The sequence below is a fragment of the Salmo salar genome, chromosome ssa23 (assembly GCF_905237065.1).
Source record: "Salmo salar chromosome ssa23, Ssal_v3.1, whole genome shotgun sequence".
NCBI lineage: Eukaryota > Metazoa > Chordata > Actinopteri > Salmoniformes > Salmonidae > Salmo > Salmo salar.
In genome coordinates this window covers 10,503,136-10,526,592 of record NC_059464.1, presented here as the reverse complement: position 1 = coordinate 10,526,592, position 23,457 = coordinate 10,503,136, and the positions used below count along the sequence as shown (strand labels likewise).

Genomic DNA, 23,457 nt, shown 5'->3' with positions numbered 1-23,457 from the left:
TGATAACATTCACAATGCTTATGCAATACACATGCCTTATATGATGTTATCTGGTATCCATTATCTATCAAATACAGTGCATAATTCTCCCAGCATAAATATGACTAATGGCGACAGGGTAGAATGGGATGGGACGGGAGAGGGTGATGGGGTGAGGCAATTCTTATGGATTTCTTTTACATGTTCTATTCTTACATACACCAGATAGGTGCAGTGAAATGTGTTGTTTTCCCATGACGAAAAAGAAGGGGATAGCCTACTGAAGAACAGACCCATGAGACGCCTCCATCCTCATCTAAATCTAGCAGAGCAGCTGCGCACAGCAGCCAGTTGCAAACACAAATACGTGCACTCACATGGACACACGCAGACATGTACATACACACGTGGACTCTCTCACTCTCTCTCTCTCACCCTCTCTCTCAGTTGTCCTGGCAACCCCTCCCTTGGAGTGTTGAGATATTATTAACTTTCAGTGGTGATGGTTCTGTGTGAGAGTGGGTTGTTTATAACCGAATACAAAGGCTTCGAGGGAATATTGCTTTTCTTCCCTGATGATTGTATTAAGCCTTTTCACACATTTTTCATGGTGATTTACACCAATAAACCAGTCAGCACATGACATGCAATTTTCACCCACCCAAATGACTGTAATAACTTCACACCACTCAACACTGAGTAAAAGAACAGAGACAGTTGGACTCATTAAGACACAGACAGCAGAGTACTGAAAGAGGGCAAATCAGTCATTTAAACAATCAGGACTATCAGAAGAACAGTGCAGTTATCTTGGAACGGGAGATACAGGCATAATAGTTTAGGATTACAGCAATGACAACATCTGCTTTCCAAATGAAAAATACTGTATAATCCACAAAATGACAATATTAATACTCAGCCATATTGACACATTTATCTAAACACATCCACCCACATAAGAACCTGATGCACAGATTCATTGCATTGCGATTCACTGATTATACATATTGCATTGACTGGTTAAGTACTTTAGGTAGTTTTAGGACATCCACAACAGCAATTGTGTGCAAACAGTAGGAACATTCTAGATGCTCTTTGCATGCTATGGTATAGTATGTATGAGAAGGATTCAGGTATCTATAATTCATGGATAGGGTGTTTTACAATCATTTTGACATGGGATTGATCAGTAAGGGCAAACTTTGGTCATTAACAAGGTTCTATAGATGTGTGTGTGTAACAAATATATTTATTTTCTCTGGTACTGTATGTTACAATGCACACAGGAAGAGAGGGTTAACAAAAATATCAACTTTATCCCTAATATAATACTGTCAATGTTCTAGAAAGTTAGTGCAGTCACATTTAGAGTGAATAGAACATAATGTAATGATGTTGTATTCTCCTACTCATCCACACCTGATGTCTTGCACAATGGCAATGGTAGAAGTTTGTATAATAACTGCAATCAACCACAACACCAGTCCAAGGTCCCCTCTCTCTTAACCTATGACCTGTTTGGTCATCACATGGGAGCGGGCTAAGTGTCTTTAGTGGCGTAATACATCCACCTCACAGAAATGTAACATCATCCTGCGACTGCACCCATCGCCAATGGGCGTCATACTCCAGATGCATCGTGCCGTTCATCTTGCAGCCATCCAGGTCTATCTTGCCGTTCTTATAGGGTTTGAGTTTGGGGCTCTGGTTTTTCCCCAGCTTCTCAGCCAGGCAGGCCCGGGCCGAGTCAGCAAGTCCTCCTGCTTGCCTGACTGCCTTCTCCAGGACGCCATTGCTCTTACTGGGCTGCTGCGTTTGGTTGGAGTCCTTGGTGTCCTTGGTGATGGTGGTTCCTTTCACTACCTTTTTGGCCTTAGTCCAAATGGGAGGCTCCTCTTTGGGGATCTCTGGCTTGACTTGGGGAGCCCCAGGCCCAACAATTACCTTGCCCCCTGTGCCTGGTCCTAACCCAGCTCCTGCCCCTCCTGTCCCAGCCAAAACCCCTGCCCCAGACACTGCCCCTGCTCCAGCACCTCTCCCCGCCTCTACCCCAGCACCTGTCCCTCCGCCAGTCTGAGTGGGCATCTCAGTCCCCAGTGGAGTAGAACACAGCGCATACTCCGAACTAGAGGGGCCGTACTCATCCATGTCGTCCGCCAGGGTGTCCAGGTAGCTACCTATAGAGATGTTATCCAGCTTGTCGTTGAGGGGGTCCTGCAGGCTGCTCCAGCTGTCTCTCCAGGAGGTGTCTCCTCCAGGGCCCTCTCCCAGGCTGTACTGGCTGCTGGTCAGGCTGCTGCAGCGGCTGGCCAGGGTGCCGCGCTCCTCCAGGAGCCACTTACATGCCTCGATGCCCTCGTGCACCGCCAGCAGCTGCTGCAGGATCTTCACATCCACCGAGCGCAGGTGGGCCTATGGAGAAGAAGACGACTTTGTACTTTATTGATCCAGCAAAGAGGAGAGAGGGTGGGAGAAAAGAGGAGAGAGGGTGGGAGAAAAGGAGAGAGGAGAGAGGGTGGGAGAAAAGGAGAGAGGAGAGGGTGGGAGAAAAGAGGAGAGGGTGGGAGAAAAGAGGAGAGGGTGGGAGAAAAGAGGAGAGGGTGGGAGGAAATCAATGGACCCAGGAGAGAGGAGCACCCTTAAAAATAAAAGGTTTCTGGAGGATCCTTTACGGGTTCTTCAAATTGAAACTAGGGGGGAACCCCTATAATTTATTTGAAGAACCCCCATTAACAGTTCCACAAACAACCTTTTTGTCGTTCCTTTTTTAACCCCCCCCCCCCTCCCCCGTTATTATTATTAACAATAATAACAATCAGCACAAAAATAACAACAATAATACAATGTTTTACTTGTCAGTGTTTATTAGGATTTTAGTGGCAAAGCAGAATCTAAAAAATCTAAAAATGAGGTACACTGCCAGCCTCAAGTCCAATAGATATATCCTCTGGCGTGTTGATGTTGATGTCCTCTGTAGGCTATCCACAGCCAGAATGATTTTGCATTGCATGGTGATCGAACAGGTTTCATGTTATATTCATCAAAGGTGTAGGCAGGGTGTGAATACAAAAGTCTGTGAACACCAAAAAATATATAATTACACAGATGATTAACAAAATGTGCACACGACAGTATTAATATCTTGGTTTTTGTGGTAAAACTTATGTGAATTAAAAAAGGTCACTTTTGACAACGGTTTTCATACACATACCTTGTCCATAATGTAAAGGCTTCTGGGATCTTCATTGAAAAGTTGACGGAGGACGAAGATGGCTGCTGTGACTGAGTCCTATAAGGTTTTAGAGGAACCATTCATTCAAATTAACTGTAGATGATACATGTGCATAACATTATCAGACAAACCAATATCAATTGTTCATACCTTTGTGTGCCTCCTCGTCAGTATACCTGCAAACACAGACACACACAAATAAGTGAGCAGTTCAGTCATCTGTGCCCATTGCAGCTAAAGCCTTCAACATATTCTTACCTCTTTGTTGATTCATATCCATTGAATTGTGTTCATTTTCTGGTTTAGAAATATGTTTTTTAAAAGGGAGAAAGTGTCAAATAACACAACACATCTGCACATAAGAAGATAGATGGTATCATCATAAAATAATATACATTTAGATCGTGAAGGGAGGAACCTTACCTGAAATTGAGGAGATCTTAAAATGTTTCTGTTAAGTGCCTGCACCTGCTGTCCTTCAGTTGGGAAGTTAGGTTCCAGCAAGAACCCCCAAAGAACTAAAGAAGTTCCTTGATGAACCCCACCTCCTATGGGTTTCTTGGAAGAACCTTTTGGGGGCATTTTTCAGTGCCAAAAACGAAGGTTCTACAAGGAAGTTTGAGGATTTTAGAAGAACCGTTGTTGAACCCTTCATTTTTTGATTGAGGGAGGTGTGAGAGAGTTAGGGGAGAGATAGAAGAGGTAGGTGTGGTGGAGGATGGAGGTGTAAGAGGAAGACAAGGAGAGGAGCAAGGTGAGGGAAGAGAGAGGTGAAAGAATAGCAGAGGGAGAAAAGGATGAAGAGAGTAGAGATGAAAGTGTCGGGATATATACAATGCCTTCAGAAAGTATTCACACCCTTTGACTTTTTCCACATTTTGATGTGTTATAGCCTGATGAAAAAAAGTATAATTTTGAGATTTTGTGTCAGTGGCTTACACACAATACCCCATAAGTGAAATAATGTTTTCAACATTTTTACAAATGAATAAAACATGAAAAACTGAAATGTCTTGAGATAATAAATATTAAACCACTTTGTTATGGCAAGCCTAAATAAGTTCAGGAGTAGAAATGTGCTCAACAAAGTCACATAATAAGTTACATGAACTGTATGCAATAATAGTGTCTAACATGATTTTTTAATGACTACCTCATCTCTTTACCCTACACATACAATTATCTGTAAATTCCTTCAGTCAAGCAGGGAATTCCAAACACAGATTCAACCACAAATACCAGGGAGGTTTTCCAATGCCTCACAAAGAATGGCACCTATTGGTAAAAAAAGCAGACATTGAATATCCCTTTGAGCATGGTTAAGTTAGTAATTACACTTTGGATGGTCTTTCAATACACCCAGCCACTACAAAGATACAGGCATCCTTCCTCCTTAACTCTTGCCAGAGTGGAATGTAACCGCTCAGGGATTTCACCATGAGGCCAAAACAGTTACAGAGTGAAAAGAAGGAAGCCTGTCTAGAATACAAATATTTAAAAACATGCATTCTGTTTATAATAAGGCACTAAAGTAAAACAGCAAAGAATTTGTCAAAGAAATTAACTTTGTGTCCTGAATACAAAGAGTTATGTTTGGGGCAAATGCAACACATCACTGAGTACCACTTTTCATATTTACAAGCATGGACATGGCTGCATCATGTTATGGGTATGCTTGTCATCAGGAAGGACTAGGGAGTTTTTTAGGATTAAAAAAAAATGGAATAGACCAAAGCACAGGCAAAATCCTAGAGAAAACCTTGTTCAGTCTGCTTTCTAATAGACACTGGGAGACAAATTCACCTTTCAGCAGGACAATAACCTAAAACAAAAGGCCATGTATCCACTTGAGTTGCTTACCAAGAAGACATTGAATGTTCCTGAGTGGCCTAGTTAAAGATTTGACTTAAATCGGCTTGAAAATCTATGGAAAGACGTGAAAAAGGCTGGTGGGAGGAGCTATAGGAGGACGGGCCCATTTTAATGGCTGGAATGGAATCAATAGAAAGGAGTCAAAGATGTTCCTCCCACCAGCCTCATCTGATCTACCCTCCTGGCTTCATCTGTTCCTCCTCCCCTCTTCTCTCAACTTTGAAAACACTTCTGTTTGATACCGTTCTATTTATTCCATTCCAGCCATTATAATGAGCCCTTCCTCCTATAGCTCACCAGCCTACTCTGGGGGAGATATACTTTTTTTAAATAAATATCATGTGAAAGAGAGAAAAAGGTATAAAGTAATGAGTGGAAGATGAATGTAGTAGCAGGGTGATGGGAGCAAGAAGAGAAAATATAATTAGGGGTAAGTTTCATTCCTCACAGACAAAAGAAGTTGCCAACAGCAGTAAGTTATCTTTTTTTTAAAAGTGTTTATTTTACGAGTCTACTTATGGAAATAAGTAGGCACCACTGCTTTTTTATTGCGTGTAGGAGGGATGTTGAATAAGCTAAATGGATAGAGAAGAGAAAAAGCAGTGCATGATGGGAAATCCAACAGAACACAATAGCAGAGATGTGCTCCAGTCCAGTCAGGAGCTAGGGCCTCTCTCTCTCTCGTGCTCAATGAGTTACATGTATAAGAGTTGTTCTGCTGATGGCAAAGTCACACTGACTGTACGCTTTGCTGTAGTAATGAGTGCCTCCCTGTCTCTGCAGACCCTCCAAAGTATACTGTGTTTTCTGGACTGGCCCCAGGGATAGCAGAACCAACTGCCAACTGAATACATCACACTCTTAGAATGCAACTGTGAGTCTCATAGCCTAAAGTCTACAGTTCCAGGACAGTGGATTAAGCACGTACACCTCAAGCACACAAGATCTCTGATCTTTTGCAGTCTTTGTGTACCCCCCACCATGACCCTGCAGGTCAAGTCAATGAAAAAGGCTACTGATGGATTTCTACAGCCTTAAAACATGGTCACTGCATAGTATTAACGGCTGTATCTTCAGGTCTCTGTATCCCTTAGGCAGAGCAATACATCAGTCATGTGGATATTGATTAGCCATTCATCTCGGTCAGGCTGCATCATCATAACTACAACCACAAAACACTCATTTGGAAATAAGAGAAATGTGATCATATGAGTAATATGGGAAGCACAGATGTAATAGAGGACAATGTTGTTTATCAAATAAAATCCAATTTCTTTGGTCACATACACATGGTTAGCAGATGTTATTGCGAGTGTAGCGAAATGCTTATGCTTCTAGATCTGACAGTGCAGCATTATCTAACAGGTAATATCTAACAATTCCACAACAACCTAATATCTAACGAATTCCACAACAAAACCTAATACACACAATCTAGTGAAGGAATGGGATGAGAATATATAAGTATAAAATATATGGATGAGCAGTGACAGAGCGGCTAAGATGCAATAGATAGTAAAGAATAGATAGTGAAGGACACAGTATTTACATATGAGATGAGTAATGCGAGATATGTACACATTCTTAAAGTGGCATTATTAAAGTGACTAGTGTTCCATTTATTAAAGTGGCCAATGATATCAAGTCTGTAGGTAGGCAGCCGCCTCTCTGTGCTAGTGGTGGCTATTTAACAATCTGATGGCCTTGAGATAGCTGTTTTTCAGTCTCTCGGTCCCAGCTTTGATGCACCTGTACTGACTTCACCTTCTGGATGGAAGCGGGTTGAACAGGCAGTGGCTCGGGTGGTTATTGTCCTTGATGATCTTTTTTGCCTTCCTGTGACATTGGGTGTTATAGGTTTCCTGGAGGGCAGGTAGTTTACCCCTGGTGATGCGTTGTGCAGACCGCACCACCCTCTGGAGAGCCCTGCGGTTGTGGGCGGTGCAGTTGCCATACCAGGCGGTGATACAGCCCGACACGATGCTCTTAATTCTGCAACTGTAAAAGTTAGTGAGGGTTTTCAGTGTCAAGCTACATTTTTTCAGCCTCAAGCTACATTTTTTCAGCCTCCTGAGGTTGACGAGAGGCTATTGCGCCTTCTTCACCACACTGTCTGTGTGCGAGGAACTAAAAACTTTACACCTTCTCCATTGCTGTCCCATCGATGTGGATAGGGGCCTTCTCCCTTTGCTGTTTCCTGAAGTCCACGATCATCTCTTTTGTTTTTCTGACATTGAGTGAGAGGTTGTTTTCCTGACACCACATTCCGAGGGCCCTCACCTCTTACCTGTCTCGTCGTTGTTGGTAATCGAGCCTACCACTGTAGTGTCGTCTGCAAACTTGATGATTGAGTTGGAGGCGTGCATGGCCACGCAGTTGTGGGTGAACAGGGAGTACATGAGAGGGCTAAGAATGCATCCTTGTGGGTGCCCCAGTGTTGAGGATCAGCGGGGTGGAGATGTTGTTTCCTACCCTCACCACCTGGGGGCGGCCCGTCAGGAAGTCCAGGACCCAGTTGCACAGGGCGTGGTCGAGACCCAGGGCCTCAAGCTTAATGATGAGTTTGGAGGGTACTATGGTGTTGAATGCTGAGCTGTCGTCAATGAACAGAATTCTTACATAGGTATTCCTCTTGTCCAGATGGGATAGGGCAGGCGTGATGGCGATGATGGCGAGGTGTGATGGCGATTGCATCGTCTGTGGATCTATTGGGGCGGTAAGCAAATTGAAGTAGGCCGAGAGTGTCAGGTAGGGTGGAGGTGATATGATCCTTAACTAGTCTCTCAAAGGACTTCATGATGACAGAAGTGAGTGCTACGGGGCGATAGTCATATAGTTCAGGTACCTTAGCTTTCTTGGGAACGGGAACAATGGTGGCCATCTTGAAGCATGTGGGGACAGCAGACTGGGATAGGGATTGATTGAATACGTCCGTAAACACAACAGCCAGCTGGTCTGCGCATGCTCTGAGGACGCGGCTAGGGATGCCTAGCGAAGGTTAACACATTTAAATGTTTTGCTCACGTCAGCCACGGAGAAGGAGAGCCCACTGTCTTTGGTAGCGGGCCGTGTCGGTGGCACTCTATTACCCTCAAATCGCGCAAAGAAATTGTTTAACTTGTCTGGGAGCAAGACGTCGATGTCCGCGACTGGGCAGGTTTTCTTTTTGCAATCCATGAATGTCTGTAGACCCTGCCACATACGTCTCGTCTCTGGCGATAATATAAAACACAATGGATATTGTTTCCTCAATCAACCTTCCACTGAGTGACTGACTGAGTGCCCTTTCAGTGAACTATTCTCCATCCAGGGAAACAAAGGGATTGGTTATGGAATAACATTGCCTTAGAGTCAACTTCTTTGGCCCTATACTTTCCAATAGAAAATGTATGTACTCCTGCCAGCTCGGGTTCACTTTTTTGTAAGTGTAGACAGCAGGGCTGGGTTTTGTTCAGGATCGAGATTGTTGAGGTTTGGGGTTTAAGCCGACAGTTTCTCTAGAAGCTGAGTGATAAACTGCTGAGCATAGCTGTAAATATTATTCCCATGGCTCGGCACTGAGGCCCTCCAGAACATCTATAGGACCTTGTGCCACAGGAAGACCAAGAAGATCATCAAAGACCCCGGCCACCTGAGCCACGGCCTGTGTGTGTGTCCCCCTCCCCCGCTTTAGTCACCCCGCTACCATCTAGAAGGCGGAGACCGTATAGGTGCATCAAAGCTGGGACCGAGAGGCTGATGAATAGCTTCTGTCTCCAGACCACCTTCGAGGCCACCTTCGAGACCGCTGCTCTACGAACATAGAGTCATAGAACACTGGTCACTTTAATAATGATTACATACTGTTTCCCCCACTTTATTTCTATATAGAGTATTTTAGTCTTGACTCATCCTATATAGCTACTGCTATACACACCTTTTCTATTCACATTCATACAGTGTATATTATTTATATTCATTCCGACATTTCTTTCTTTTTACTTTTTGGATTATGTGTGTATAGTTTTCTATTGCTCGGTATTAGTGCACTGTTGAAGCTAGAAACACAAGCATTTCACTGCACCTGCAATAACATCTGCAAATCTGAAATCAACTTTGATTTGATTTGCGGTGGCAGGCACACCATGCTATGTCGCTGAAGAGGCTCAGGTCTGGCTGAGTGTCCATCTGTATGCTCTCTCAATGCCAGTCTGTGTGCCAGTATCAATGCCAACCTTCCTATAGGGCTGTCTTACGAACAGTCTGCAGTAGGATGGGGAGAAGGGAGTTTATTGCCTTTGGAGTTTAGCCCTCAGTGGCCTTGAGGATGGTAGAGCTGTTTTCGCAGCCAAAAAGACTCCAGTTTTCCAAAGGAGGCGCTGGGCCAGACAGCTCCCGGCTAATCCACAGGATTCTGGAAATTCTTTCACCGGCATTCGGCTTGTATTTCATGCACCATGCCACGCTCAGCTGAACTCACACCGAATAAACAGCACTCTGTCTGTGTGTGTGTGTGTGTGTGTGTGTGTGTGTGTGTGTGTGTGTGTGTGTGTGTGTGTGTGTGTGTGTGTGTGTGTGTGTACGCGCGCAGCACTTTTAGCACTCTAGTATCCTCAGCCTTCATCACAAAGTGACAAGCTAGCGCTCGATGCTTCTTGAGATGTAACTTTATCGACAGGGCCAGGGTTACAACCTCTTTCTCTAGGGGGAAAACCAGATTTCCGGGCTTGATGTGCCATTTCAACAAGCAGAAATCTAGACGTGCACGCGCATGCCACTCCCGCGCACACACAAACACACACGGTGTTAGGATTTAGTTTGAATGCACACACAGCTGACCCTACAGACCAATGAGCCATAGACACGCTCCAATGCTGAGACCAGTCTGGCAATGTCACACTGCAAAAAGGCGCCGTGATGCGCCGCTGTAGCCCTGCAGGGGAATAAAACCACACACTCAATCTCTCACTCTCTCAGGCTTTATTGGCATATGAAAAATATGTTTACATTGCCAAAGCAAGTGAAATGTCAATAAACAAAAACGGAAATAAACAATCAGAAATTAACAGTAAAAATTGAACTAAAGAAAGGTTTTAAAAGAATATAGACATTCCAAATGTTATATTATTGGCTATGTACAGTGTAACAATGTTCAAATAGCTTAAGTATGAAAGGGAAAATAAATGCAGATAGGTTGTATTTACAATGGCTTTTGTGCTCAACTGGTTGCCCTTTTGTTGTTGCAACAGGTCACAAAACTTGCTGCTGTGGTGGCACACTGTGGTATTTCACCCAATAGTTTCTCAAGGTTTGATTTGTTTTCAATCAAACCTTGTTTTCTTTGTGGGTCTGTGTAATCTGATGGAAATATGTGTCTAATATGGTTATACATTTGGCAGGAGGTAAGAAAGTGCAGCTCAGTTTTCTCCTCATTTTGTGGGCAGTGGGCACATAGCCTGTCTTCTCTTAAGAATCAGGAGTGCTAATGGCGGCCTCTCTCAATAGCTATGCTCACTGAGTCTGTACATAGTCAAAGCTTTCCTTCATTTTGTGTCAGTCACAGTGCTCAGGTATTTTGCTACTGTGTATTCTCTGTTTAGGACCAAATAACATTCCACTTTACGCAGTTTTTGTTGTTGTTGCTTCTTTCCATTGTTACAAATGATTCTATTTTTCTTTTGGTTGGGTCTAATTGTATTGCTGTCCTGGGGCTCTGTGGGGTCTGTTTGTTTTTGTGAACAGAGTCCCAATACCAGCTGACTGAAGGGATTTTGATAATTAATGGGAATCATCCTAATTCTGCCCTGCATGTATTATTATTTGGTGTTTTACATTGTATACGGAGGATGTTTTTGCAGAATTCTGCATGCAGTCTCAATTTGGCGTTTGTCCCATTTTGTGAGTTCGTGGTTGGTGAGTGGACCCCAGAAATCACAACCATAGAGGGCAATGGGTTCTATAACCTTTTCAAGTATTTTTGGCCAGATCCTAATTGGAGTGTCAAATTGTATGTTCCTTTTGATGACATAGGCCCTTCTTGCCTTCTCTTGTAGTGGCAGTTAGCCTAGTGGTTAGAGTGTTGGACTAGTAACCGAAAGGTTTCAAGATCGAATCCCTGAGCTGACAAGGTAAAAATCTGTCGTTCTGCCCCTGAACAAGGCAGTTAACCCACTGTTCCTAGGCCGTCATTGAAAATAAGGATTTGTTCTTAACTGACTTGCCTAGTAAAATGTACAGCTTTGTGGAAGTTACCTGTGGTGCTGATGTTTAGGCCGAGGTAGGTATAGCTTATTGTGTGCTCTATGCAACAGTGAGTATGGTTAAATGCACATAATGATGTGGATAATTAGATGAATATAATAGTTTGATTAAAACGTGTACATGCTTTGGAAGAAGAATGACTTCCCTAATAATCCTGTTTACATGGACACGTCTGAAATAAAGCAACCTGATGGCACTCTGATAAATGCAGAAAATGGCCAATCAAAATAAATGTTCTACCACGTTATTTTTGGGAAGCATATTTGATTCTGAGTTTGTACATACAAAGTTTGTATGTGAAAACCATTTTACATTTTTACATTTTTTGTCATTTAGCAGACGCTCTTATCCAATTCATGGATATATATGTTGAAGAGGGTGGGCTCTTTCACTCTCTCTCTCTCGCCAATTCGTTTATATATATATATATATGCTGAAGAAGGTGGGGTTTGTTCACAAAATGGAACAAACACCAAATTGAGACTCTGCATGCAGAATTCTGCAAAAACATCCTCTCCCTCTCTCTCTATTGTCCTGCAAACAGAGTGAAGTGGACACATCCTTGAGCAGGAGGATACTATCTCTATCTATCTAACTCCATCCATCTCTCTCCCTTTATTTCTTTCTAATAAGAGCACGTTCAGATACAGCAGAAGGGTGACCTCTCAACCCAGCCCTCCTGCTGTTCCATCTGTTTGCATACTCCCTTCCGCTCTGTTTCTTTCTCTCCCTCTATCGATACCTCCCACTTTCTCTCTGACATGGAAAAGTACAATTCAGTCTCCACAGACTTGCACCACTCAATATACATTGACTCTCTCCCTTCTAAACACTCTGGCTTCCTCTGAGTCTGTCTGTCCTGCCATCACTCTCTCTATCGAATTCTTTCGCTCCATCTCTGTGAAAACCAGTGGCTCTTAGAGACTGAACAGGCCTCTCTCCACAGCCAACCTTCTGGTCTGCACAATGTCACCCTATCTTTCCATCTCTCTCTCGCTCTCTCAGACAGACAAAGGGAAGAGAGAGAAAAATGACAGTATACCTACCTCGGCCTAAACATCAGCACCACAGGTAACATCCACAAAGCTGTGAATGATCTGAGAGACAAGACAAGAAGGGCCTTCTACACCATCAAAAGGAACATACAATTTGACATCCCAATTAGGATCTGGCTAAAAATACTTGAATCAGTTCTAGAACCCATTTCCCCCTATGGTTGTGAGGTCTAGGGTCCACTCACCAACCAAGAGTTCACAAAATGGAACAAACACCAAACTGAGAGTCTGCATGCAGAATTCTGCAAAAACATCCTAACACAAAATAATGCATGCAGAGCAGAATTAGAAAGATTCCCACTAATGATCAAAATACAGAAAAGAGAAATGAAATTCTTTCAGCCACCTAAAAAGGAAGTGATTCTCAAATCTTCCATAACAAAGCCCTCACCAACAGAGATGAACCTGGAGAAGAGTCCCCTCAGCCAACTGGTACTGGGACTCTGTAAACAAATACAAACAGACCCCACAGAGCCCCAGCACAAGAACACAATGAGACCCAACCAAATTATGAGAAAAAAAAAAGATAATTACATGACACATTGGATAGAATCAACAACAAAAAAGAGCAAACTGGAATGCTATTTGTCCCTAAACAGAGAATACACAGTAGCAGAATACCTGACCACTGTGACTGACACAAAATGAAGGAAAGCTTTGACTATATACGGACTCAGTGAGCATGGCCTTGTTATGGAGAGCGGCCACCATAGGCAGACCTGGCTCTTAAGAGAAGATGTGCACACTGCCCACAAAATTAAGTCTTCCCTGTGGCTCAGTTGGTAGAGCATGGTGTGCGCAACGCCAGGGTTGTGGATTTGATTCCCACAGGGGCCAGTACAAAAAAATAATAATAATAAAATAAAAATGCATGAAATGAAAGGTATGCATTCACTACTGTAAGTCGCTCTGGATAAGAGCGTCTGCTAAATGACTAAAATGTAAGTGGGAACCGACCTGCACTTCCTAACCTCCTGCCAAATGTACAACCATGTTAGAGACACACATTTCCCTTAGAATATACAGACTCACAAAAAATGTGAAAACAAATCCAATCTTGATAAACTCCCATGTCTATTAGGTGAAATACCAGAATGCGCCACCGCAGCAAGATGCATGACCTGTTGCCACAAGAAAAGGGCTACCAGTGGATCTGTTTATTTATTTCCCCGTTCGTACTTCAGCTATTTGCCCATTGTTACAACACAACCTATATTTATCCAATAATATAACATTTGACATGTCTACATACTTAAAATAAATAAATAAATAAATATGAAATGAATATGAGTGTAATGTTTACTGTTAATATCTGATAGTTTATTTCCCTTGTTTATTGTCTATTTCACTTGCTTTGGCAAAGTAAACATATGTTTCCCACGCCAATAACGCCCTTTGAATTGAAAGAGCCCTCCTCCTGTCCTGTTTTATCTGCCTGCAGACCGTCTCTCCCCTGTGACTTCCATCTGTGCAGCACAGCAGCAGTCGGTGAGAGGGAGGGAGAGAGTGAGTCATCCACTGGGCTACGACAACGCGTTGTGGCATTCACATTCACAGGACTTGTCATTTTAATAGGACACACACAGGTACAATTGGCAGACAGTAGCCTATACGTAAACATCTAAATAAGTATTTTTATTTCATTACAGTTGAGCTCCAGACTTAAAATACAGTCGAAGCCAAACAGGCAGCTATGTAGCTGTCTGATAAATAGACAAGAGGCTCGTCTGTATGTCTTAGTCCCTATGACAGGGAGCTGGCTGCCCGTCATTGAGGATGGAGCGTCCGTTAACTTTAACTCAATAAAGCTGTTCAGAAAGACAGCTGAGATTCGGCAGCAGCTGTGGACTTCTGGAGGGAAAGTAGTCCGACAGTGATCAGACAGCCTGACACTGAGCACATAACAGTCTCAGACCAGACCCTGAGAATGATCTGTGTGTCGGTCTGTCTTCACCTTCCAGTGTGTCGCAACAAAGCCATTTGTGTCTGAACAATATGATCAGATGATGACGTGCGTTCACTATAACTATAAGACTGAAGTGGAGGGGAAGAAAAGACTTGCATGGTAAAAGACTCACAACATCCCTCGTGTTGTGTCTAATTTATTGAGACGTAACAGAAAGTTCCCACATAGGAATGTAAATATTTATGGAGTGGTATTCTCTTACTGTCCTAGCTAGCCTCCCTATGACCTTCAAACGAAACAGACAGACGCTTCATCTCTGCGGGAGAGGGTCACACGGACGAACGGACAGACGGACGGACGGACGGACAGACAGACACACACACACACGTACGCACCGCCTTTCAAATCCTATCGTGGAAACAGGCCATTTCAGAGTGTTCAACTAAAATCAATCTGTGAAATCAGTCTGTATTGAATGATGCTCCATCATGGAGCATCATTTTAGGAGACTTTTAGGAGTCTCTCTGATACTTGGGCTAAATAAACAGAATTGTCTTTATTAAGGAATGATTCCATAACCGTTTGCTCATAACAGAGCCCTGTGTTAAAATGTTAGCAGTTCTTACTCTGCTCTGGTGGTAGTATCTTGTGAGTCCTCATTGATTGTCCATGCATCCATGTGTTCTGTCCACGCACATGCCCGAGCAGGCACGCACACATGCAGTGAGACAGGTGAGATTCAGTGACAGCCAGCTCCCTGCATTAAATCTGGGCACATAATCAGAGGGCAGTTCGAGAAGGTGAGAAAAAGCCACAAAGGACGGTGCCACCGCCCTATGAGTGGGAGTGTGCTGCAGTGTGTGTGTGTGATCTGTGTGTGTGATCTGTGTGTGTGTGTGTGTGTGTGTGTGTGTGTGTGTGTGTGTGTGTGTGTGTGTGTGTGTGTGTGTGTGTGTGTGTGTGTGTGTGTGTGTGTGTCTGTGTGATATGTGTGAAAAGACAATCAGCGGGCAGGAGCATAGGTGAAAAATGGCGACAAAGGACACCGTCGCCAGTGGGAAGGCGAGAGCGTGCACAAGCATGTGCAAGCAGACATGTATGTGCATGTGTGTAGCCTATTCTGTGTACGCAGAATTCTGATGAGAGTGCAATGTCCGGTACCCCTCTGTTCTCCTGCTATCCAGCCCCGCTCAGAGAGATGAGCCCCGCTCAGCCCTGTACTGGCTAAGAGGTACGCTAGCTCTTAATCACTCGAGCCTCTGGGCTTGCATCCCAAATGGCATCCTTTCCCTATATAGTGCACTACTTTTGACCAGACCTCTGGTTCGAAATAGTACACTATATAGGGAAAGGATGCCATTTATGACACAGCCTCTGTCTGCATCCTCTGGCTCAGCAGGGCTGGTGAAATCAATGGGGTTGTTATGTGATGCTGGCCGCCCATAGATTTATGACCCTCTTCATGCCCTCTGACCTCCAAACCCTCCCTGTTAAACCACTCACTATTGGTCCACCATGTCAGCACCGTGTAAAGTACCATCAGCACTCAAATCATACAATGGCTGTCTATTCCTTTTAAGTAGGCCTATTGACTATATTGCTGGCAAAGCAAGAAAGTTTGGATTAGCATTATAGACTGGATTGTTATGGGTACATCGTCTACAACATATGGCATTTTGTTAAAGTTTTTTTTGCCAGTATCTTGGCGGTAGTCTGTGATCATTGTCAGGCCAGTCAGAGCAGATGACAAAATGACACCTGAGGGAAGACCAGTCTGTTCATGGGTGGTACAGATGTTAATTTGAACAGTATTGTTGGAGCAAAAATATCCTGCAGCAACAGGATTTGAAGGTTTAGTCCATAATGTTGCTTGATCTTTGGTTAGGCTATTAGCTGCCAAAAATCTGGCCACATGAAAAGTGCAATACTGTTAATATAGCCTTGTGTTACTGCAAATTTTCAGTGAATTTATGTAAATCACGAAGCTCATCTGCTTTTCCTGTGGTGCAGGAAAACTCTCGGCAACGAAAGATTCATCAAATTAAGATCCTTTGTATATATAAACTGCTTTGTGTGTTTTCAATTCAAACCAAGGCGCCAAACGTATCTTGTTTTGGTTTCTAGAAGGACACATCCATCGGGACCTTTTGTGTAAAAACTTTCCAATGCCACATTGATGTGCTGTCAGAACTAGTGGTGGCCACTGATTGGTTGAATACCCGGGGCGCAGGGTGGTTGGAGTTGTCAACAAAGCAGCATGACAGAAATATGACACCACATTTTAAAACTACCGGTAGTTTCTTTGAGAACATAATTAAAGCAATCTGTGCATTTGAACAACAGCATAAATACACCCATTTCACATTTGCATGGCACAAACCGAATGACCACTGCTGCACATGCTGCCACTGGTTTAAAACAGATTAGATTATAATATTCAGAATGAGCAGCGGGGTTACGAAAGAGCACAGCCATGGGAAGTAGGGATGCTGAGGGGGCTGCAGCACCCCCAGAAAAATCCATTAAAAAATATATAATAATTTTTTTTAAACACATTGAAAAAAATATGTTTTCACATAAGTAGTGCACTGGGCCTTTATTAGTCCTCTATTAGTGGACCAATGCAGCCCTCTGTAGTGCATATAGATTTTTTTTTAGCTATCTACTTATCAAAGGTAGATAACTGGCTAATTTGACCAAAAAAAATCTACCTAATTATTTCTCAATGTTTTTCAAAATTACTGTAGCTGGCTAATTAATTTGATCATGCTTTATGATACACACGGTTTTATACTGTTTTAGTCCACACAACATGTCGCCCTGTAACCTACAGTAGAACCTGAGGGAAACAATCAAATTGGCCAGTCAACGTCATGCTTTTTTGTCCTACCAGATCCATGATGAGAAGGTTCTAGCTAGTGTACCCCTTTGTCTGACTCTTGTTGGCTGTAGATGTCCAGTTTATCAGGTCCCAGGGTCCCATGACTATTATGATTGGCACGGGAAACTCATTGGGAGGGAGACTAGAGTAGACCCAGAAGTTCTGACTGAGCTCACATTTGAGCGCCCCAGGACAATCCATTATCTTTGTGCTGTTATAATACCGAGTCAAATGCTATGAAATCCTGTGATTTCATTGGAACAGTTCCCCCCTCATAGCAAATAGTTGGAAAAACTATCCGAGCAATGTTCACACGGCCAATGCGCCCGCGGAGCTGCTGGGAGTCACTGAGCGGCAGAATACTAAGTAACTGAATAGCTTGTTTAGAAGCTGTACACATTTACCACTTTTATGAGCATTTTAAAACATAATCCATGGCAGTGTTATTTTTTTTTAAATGTAGGGGGTAGATCAGCTTTAATATTGCAGATAGATTGTAGCTTCCATCAACGCGGTTGTCTGCATCACTTCCAATCCCCCATATATTTGTTTGCAAATATATATATATATATATATATATATATATATATATATATATATATATATATATATATATATATATACACACACACACACACAAAAAAAAACATATACACATCTTTTTTTTAATATATTTTCTTTATTACCCTCCAACCATACCACCCCTCCCCCAATTGGAGCAAACTAGTGAACAACAACGCTTAGGCCTGCATTTCCAGCTTATACATACTATATACATTTTATGGACACAGTCTATTTTACAATAGTTTTATTTTGTTTGTTTTTAACTCTTGTCCTTCCTCTGCCCTCAACCTCTCCCATATATTTATGATGTCCATCCGGTTTGATTTCCATATCTTTCAAACTGTACTCTTTCAAAAAAGTTCCTAACCTATATACCTTTTATGGGCACAGTATGTTTTGCATCGGTTATCTTGGTGTTAGTCACAACCTTCAGTTCCATTCAACCCCTTCCCATCTATCTCTTAACACCATCCATATTGGATTTCTATTTGCCATATATTTTTCAACTGTGCTGTGATGTTTCACAAAAGCTTTGAACCTTTCTATTCTCATTGTTTCTACAGATTGTAAATTGAAAATAAATATTTTTGCTAAAAGTATTATTATATTACTGATCGATTGACTACGACTTTTCAAAATCACCCAGTATTGCTATCTGCAGGGTTAGCTTCAGGAAAATATTGCAATTCTTCAGCCATTCCTGGACTTGTGACCAAAAACAGCTACCGTAATTTCCGGACTATATAAGCCGCAACTTTTTTCCCAGGCTTTGAACCTCGCGGCTTAAACAATGACGCGGCTAATATATGGATTTTTCCCGCTTTCAATTTTTTTCCCCAAAAAAAACACATTCTGTGACGTGATCAGTTTTTGGGCGGCATGAAGCTTTCATTAGACCAATGAAATTGCCGAACGGGTTAAGGTCAAACAACTTTTTTGTTTACTGTTTAGATTAAATCGAGCGCTCTCAAACTTCCCATCATTCTGATTACGGTAGTCATTTTGTCACCCTCATCGTGGCAAAGACTGGTGGGACTACTTTCCCACCTGCCTGATCATCCTGCCTGCCCTGACCTTGATTCTGCCTGCACTTTGGTACCTTTTGGACTCTGAACTGGTTTTGACTCTTGCCTGTCCACGACCATTCTCTTGCCTTACCCTATTGGATAAATAAATACTGTAAGACTCCAACCATCTGCATCTGGGTCTCGCCTTGTGTCATAATAGTATCCCCCATATAAATAACATTCTGTTGGTTGCAAAAATTCTGTATAATCATTTAAAAATCGTAAGTTTTGAATCAGGCATCGTTTTGCGTATCAGTTCATAAACCATGTGCCATGGAATCGGTAAGTCAAAAATCTCTTCCCAACTATTTAGCAATCTGTATGGCACGGCTATCAATTTTTTGGTCCTTACAAGCCCTTTTAACCAACAATGCAGTTTTAAGGAAAAAAGTGTTAAGTAAAAAAATAAAACGAACAAATAATTAAAGGGCAGAAGTAAAATAACAATAGTGAGGCTATATACAGGGGGTACCGGTGCAGAGTCAATGTGCAGGGGCACCGGTTAGTCGAGGCAATTGAGGTAATATGTACATGTAGAGTTAAAGTGACTATGCATTCCTCATGAAGCTGGTTGAGTGAATGCCAAGAGTGTGCAAAGTTGTCATCAAGGCAAAGGGTGGCTACTTTGAACAGTCTGAATTATACAATATATTTTGATTTGTTTAACACTTATTTGGTTACTATATGATTTCATATGTGTTATCATAGTTTTGATGACTTCACTATTACTCTACAATGTAAAATAAAGAAAAACCCTTGAATGAGTAGGTGCATCCAAACTTTTGACTGGTACTGTATATACACACTGAACAAAAATCAAAACGCAACATGTAAAGTGTTAGTCCCATGTTTCATGAGCTGAAATAAAATATCCTAGAAATGTTCCATATGCACAAAAGGCTTATTTCTCTCAAATGTTGTGCACAAATGTTCTTATAATCCCTGTTAGTGAACATTTCTCATTCACCAAGATAATCCATCTACCTGACAGGTGTGGCATATCAAGAAGCTGGTGCACCTTGTGCTGGTGACAATAAAAGGCCACTCTAAAATGTGTACTTTTGTCACACACCATGCCACAGATGTCTCAAGTTTTGAGGGAGTGTGCAATTGGCATGCTAAATGCAGAAATGTCCACCAGAGCTGTTGCCAATTAATTTACTGTTAATTTCTCTACCATAAGCCGCCTCCAACATCGTTTTAGAGAATTTGGAAGTACGTCTAACCGGCCTCACAACCACAGACCACGTGTAACCAAGCCAGACCAGGACCTCCACATCCGGCTTCTTCACCTGGCAGTCACCCGGACAGCTGATGAAACTGAGGAGCATTTCTGTCTGTAATAAAGCCCTTTTGTGGGGAAAAACTCATTCTGATTGGCTGGGCCTGGCTCCCCACGACTGTGTCCCTATCTAGTCATGTGAAATCCATAGATCAGGGCCTTTTGAATTATTTCAATTGACTGATTTCCTTAAATTAATTGTAAAATTGTTGAAATTGTTGCATGTTGCGTTTATATTTTTGTTCAGTATACTTTCTACATTTGTTTTTGCCACATTTATTCTGGATACTGAATACTTTTACATTACATTATGGGAGCTAAACATTAAAATAAAACAAAATGATATATTTTTAAAAATCCTGAAAGTATATTTTTTTGGAAAGTACTAAGGACTAATGTTACATGTAATTTTGTCTTTGAAACATGTAATTGAAATACTGTAGAATCCATTAATTCCAATGGAGGACTGATTTTCTGAGGAGTGCCAATATGGCCGACCAGTAGCTTCAAAGCCTGTCATTGGCCAATACATAGAATCAACAATCTAGGTTTATATACATCATTAGTCCACAGCCACCGTCTTTACCACTGAGGTATAATAAGAACTGGAGACTGCGACCAAGATATCCGACTGTTGTTTTCAAGGTAATCTACTCACGTTCGGATACGCTGATCCATGGACAGTCTATATCCGGGTTGCATCCGGTTTATACAGGCCAACATCACATGCGCACTAGCACTCAGTGTGCACAGGGAGAAGTGCGAGCAACAACGACGTCATCACGTCATCCAAAAACATGGCAAACCTTGGGTGAATTTAAAATTTCTTCAGCTGTGAGTGATGAAGAAAAACAAATCGGCCTCAGGGACAATTATTTGAATAGTTCAATTGATATTTTACGCACAAAAGTGATGACCAAAATGTCTTATTAGGAATTCCAAATCTGCCTTGTCTATGTGGCCTTGTATGGAAATTGTATTTTTGGACCGGGCGTCAGATAAACTGCAGTACCGAAGCAAAACTATAGGACCGGAACCCTGGCCCCTTACCATAGGAATGCAAGACAGGGGAAAACAACAGCAAGCCCCAAATTCTCCGCCGGAGTCCCGTTTTTGCACCAAGGGAAGAGCTGTGATGGCATCTGTTATGGTAAACCAGGAATGTATCCTATCAATGAAAGATGGCTGGCCAGGCCTGTAATAGGCTTGGGAGTAATAGGCTAAATAAACTAAAGTATATTTAATTTACAATCTAACTGACAGATGTTTGTCATCATCTAATAGAATAGTAATTCACCAGGAATAAAAACTCCATCATTGGACCTATTAACAGGCCAGGTTTCAAACAATCATGACCTGTCAGCAAGAATGAATAGAACCACAACTTCATGTTTCATAGCAGTACGTAGGTATGTAGCCCAAGGGCCAAGTTATCGCTTTATTTCCTCGCAACTTCAGCCAACTGCCGCTGTTTGCATGGTGAAGGGCCACTCTCATCGGGCGTAATAAAGCGGATTGTTTCCGGTTTTCAGGGATACAGTATTTACAACCTTACTTCCGTTTATTCTGAAAACGTATTTGGGGTCTCCGCTCAGGCGACGCTAGGTTAAAGACCAGCTGAATTATTGATTGGATGGATGCCTTATTTTCAGGAAGAGGATTTAGGACTAATATGAACAGTAAATAAATATATTGTTCACCGTAGGCCTACTGACCACGAACAATATACTTCAAGATTATTAGGGGATATTTAATATTAAATGCCAAAAGCAGAGCAACTGTTGTAGCCTGCTCATAATCTATCTAATAGCAAAATAAAACAACATGTAAATAACTATATAGATCGGCCTACAAAAGTAATAGCCCCAATACAAATCCTTACCATATCGACTTTTAATTTTCGAATCTTCTCATCCAGGCTCTTCCTCTCTGTGATGTCTCCGTCTTTGGTCTCCAGCGAGTTCAACTTGGCATCTCCGCGTTGCGTGGACGCCTCTTCCCGCATCCACTTTAGCAAACCCTCTGGTGTCTTCCGTCCGATTTTCACCTCCAAATCTTTTAAATCTGGAATAGAGTCGTTGAGAACTGTGCCTTCATCCATAATCTTCCGTTCTTTGTCAAATCAAAAGTACACTACGTCCTCAGCTGTGTTTCTTGGATATCCTTGTCTGTTAAACTGCAATAACAGAAATCTCTAATTGTAATGTCTGGCATCCTATGACCTACACAACTCCTCCACAATCAATGCGCCAGAGAGATAATATGATAAATAATGCACCAGGTCCTTTTATAGTTTTTTCAAATATGCCGAACACTGGGAAACATTAATAGACTATACTGCTGCTGAGCTCATGGATGTAGAACATAACCTATTACCATTGCAAACACGTCGATAGTGAAGTTAGTGCGCTGTTATAGCCTATTCCCAGTATGCAAAATGACGTTCCAGAACTTTGACATCAAGTGCATTTCAGATGCTGAATTAAAGGTTAGAAGACCTATTTTCCAGATGTCGAAAATACATCTTATATGAATGTCAAAAATATATATTTTCCACACGTTGAAAATATGTCATCTACAGGATATGAAAATAGTATTTTTCCATCATTGATCATGTGTCCAAATTTGAACTGCTATACATTCTCAATTATCACAATAATAATTTGTCATACATAAGAGCACAGAGAACCCAATTGAAGATTGCGCTCATCTATTACATGCACTTATGTTAGTTTTCTCAAAATCTTTGAAACTGGCAGCAATGATTCTGAAATTAGTGCAAAATACAGAGTAAACCAACAGACCACTTCAACTACAATAACATTCTGAATAATGGTTACAGATTTTTTTTTTCTTGCTATGACTGATATGTTGTTATTTATTTAGCTTAGTTGAATGCACTGACTGTAAGGCACTCTGTATAAGAGCGTCTGCTGAATGACCAAAATGTAAATGTTTTTTTTTTATACTTGCACAGCATGCTGGGTATTATTCTAATGAGTTCCGCCCCCAAACAAGTACAAATCTGGTTGTTGCGGACCAGATCCAAACCTGAACTAATCATAGACCTCGGTTATGTTTCACAAGTTGGAACATCACTGTACAGTACAGCACAGTTTAGTACAGTAGAGCATAGTAGAACACAGAAGACAGTGTACAGTACAATACGGTACAGTGGTTGCTCAACTAAAAGTTTTGAGATTATGCTGCGGGATTCAGAGGTAATTTGTGGTTTAGTACGGTACCCTGCGTCACTCATTCATTGCTCCAGACCAACGCAAGGGGGAGTTAGAGCACTGATTATGCTTTTGGGTCCCAGGGTGCTACTATGTCACTAACTGACAACAAATGGGCGACATAAACCAAATAGAAACTAATA

General features: G+C 42.0%; 1 protein-coding gene and 1 long non-coding RNA gene across 2 annotated transcripts; both read right to left on the bottom strand.

Moving 5' to 3' along the window:
• Positions 1 to 725: 725 nt before the first annotated feature.
• Positions 726 to 22,807, bottom strand: LOC106584041 (uncharacterized). Its single transcript, XM_014168853.2, has 2 exons — positions 21,961 to 22,807; positions 726 to 2,391 (listed from the first exon to the last, which is right to left on the bottom strand). The coding sequence occupies exons 1-2, from the start codon at positions 22,177 to 22,179 to the stop codon at positions 1,552 to 1,554; spliced, it is 1,059 nt and encodes a 352-aa protein (XP_014024328.1). The 5' UTR covers positions 22,180 to 22,807; the 3' UTR covers positions 726 to 1,551.
• On the bottom strand, positions 2,821 to 4,160 carry LOC106584044 (uncharacterized). The gene is made up of 3 exons (XR_001323680.2): positions 3,362 to 4,160; positions 3,191 to 3,268; positions 2,821 to 3,052 (listed from the first exon to the last, which is right to left on the bottom strand). It is a non-coding gene; the product is annotated as an uncharacterized lncRNA (long non-coding RNA).
• Positions 22,808 to 23,457: the final 650 nt, after the last annotated feature.

Coding starts and splice junctions, on each gene's coding strand:
- LOC106584041 (XM_014168853.2), bottom strand. CDS start 22,179: ATGGATGAAGGCACAGTTCTCAACGACTCTATTCCAGATTTAAAAGAT. Junction 2,392..21,960: donor GAAAATTAAAAGTCGATATG/GTAAGGATTTGT, acceptor TCTTCTCCATAG/GCCCACCTGCGCTCGGTGGA.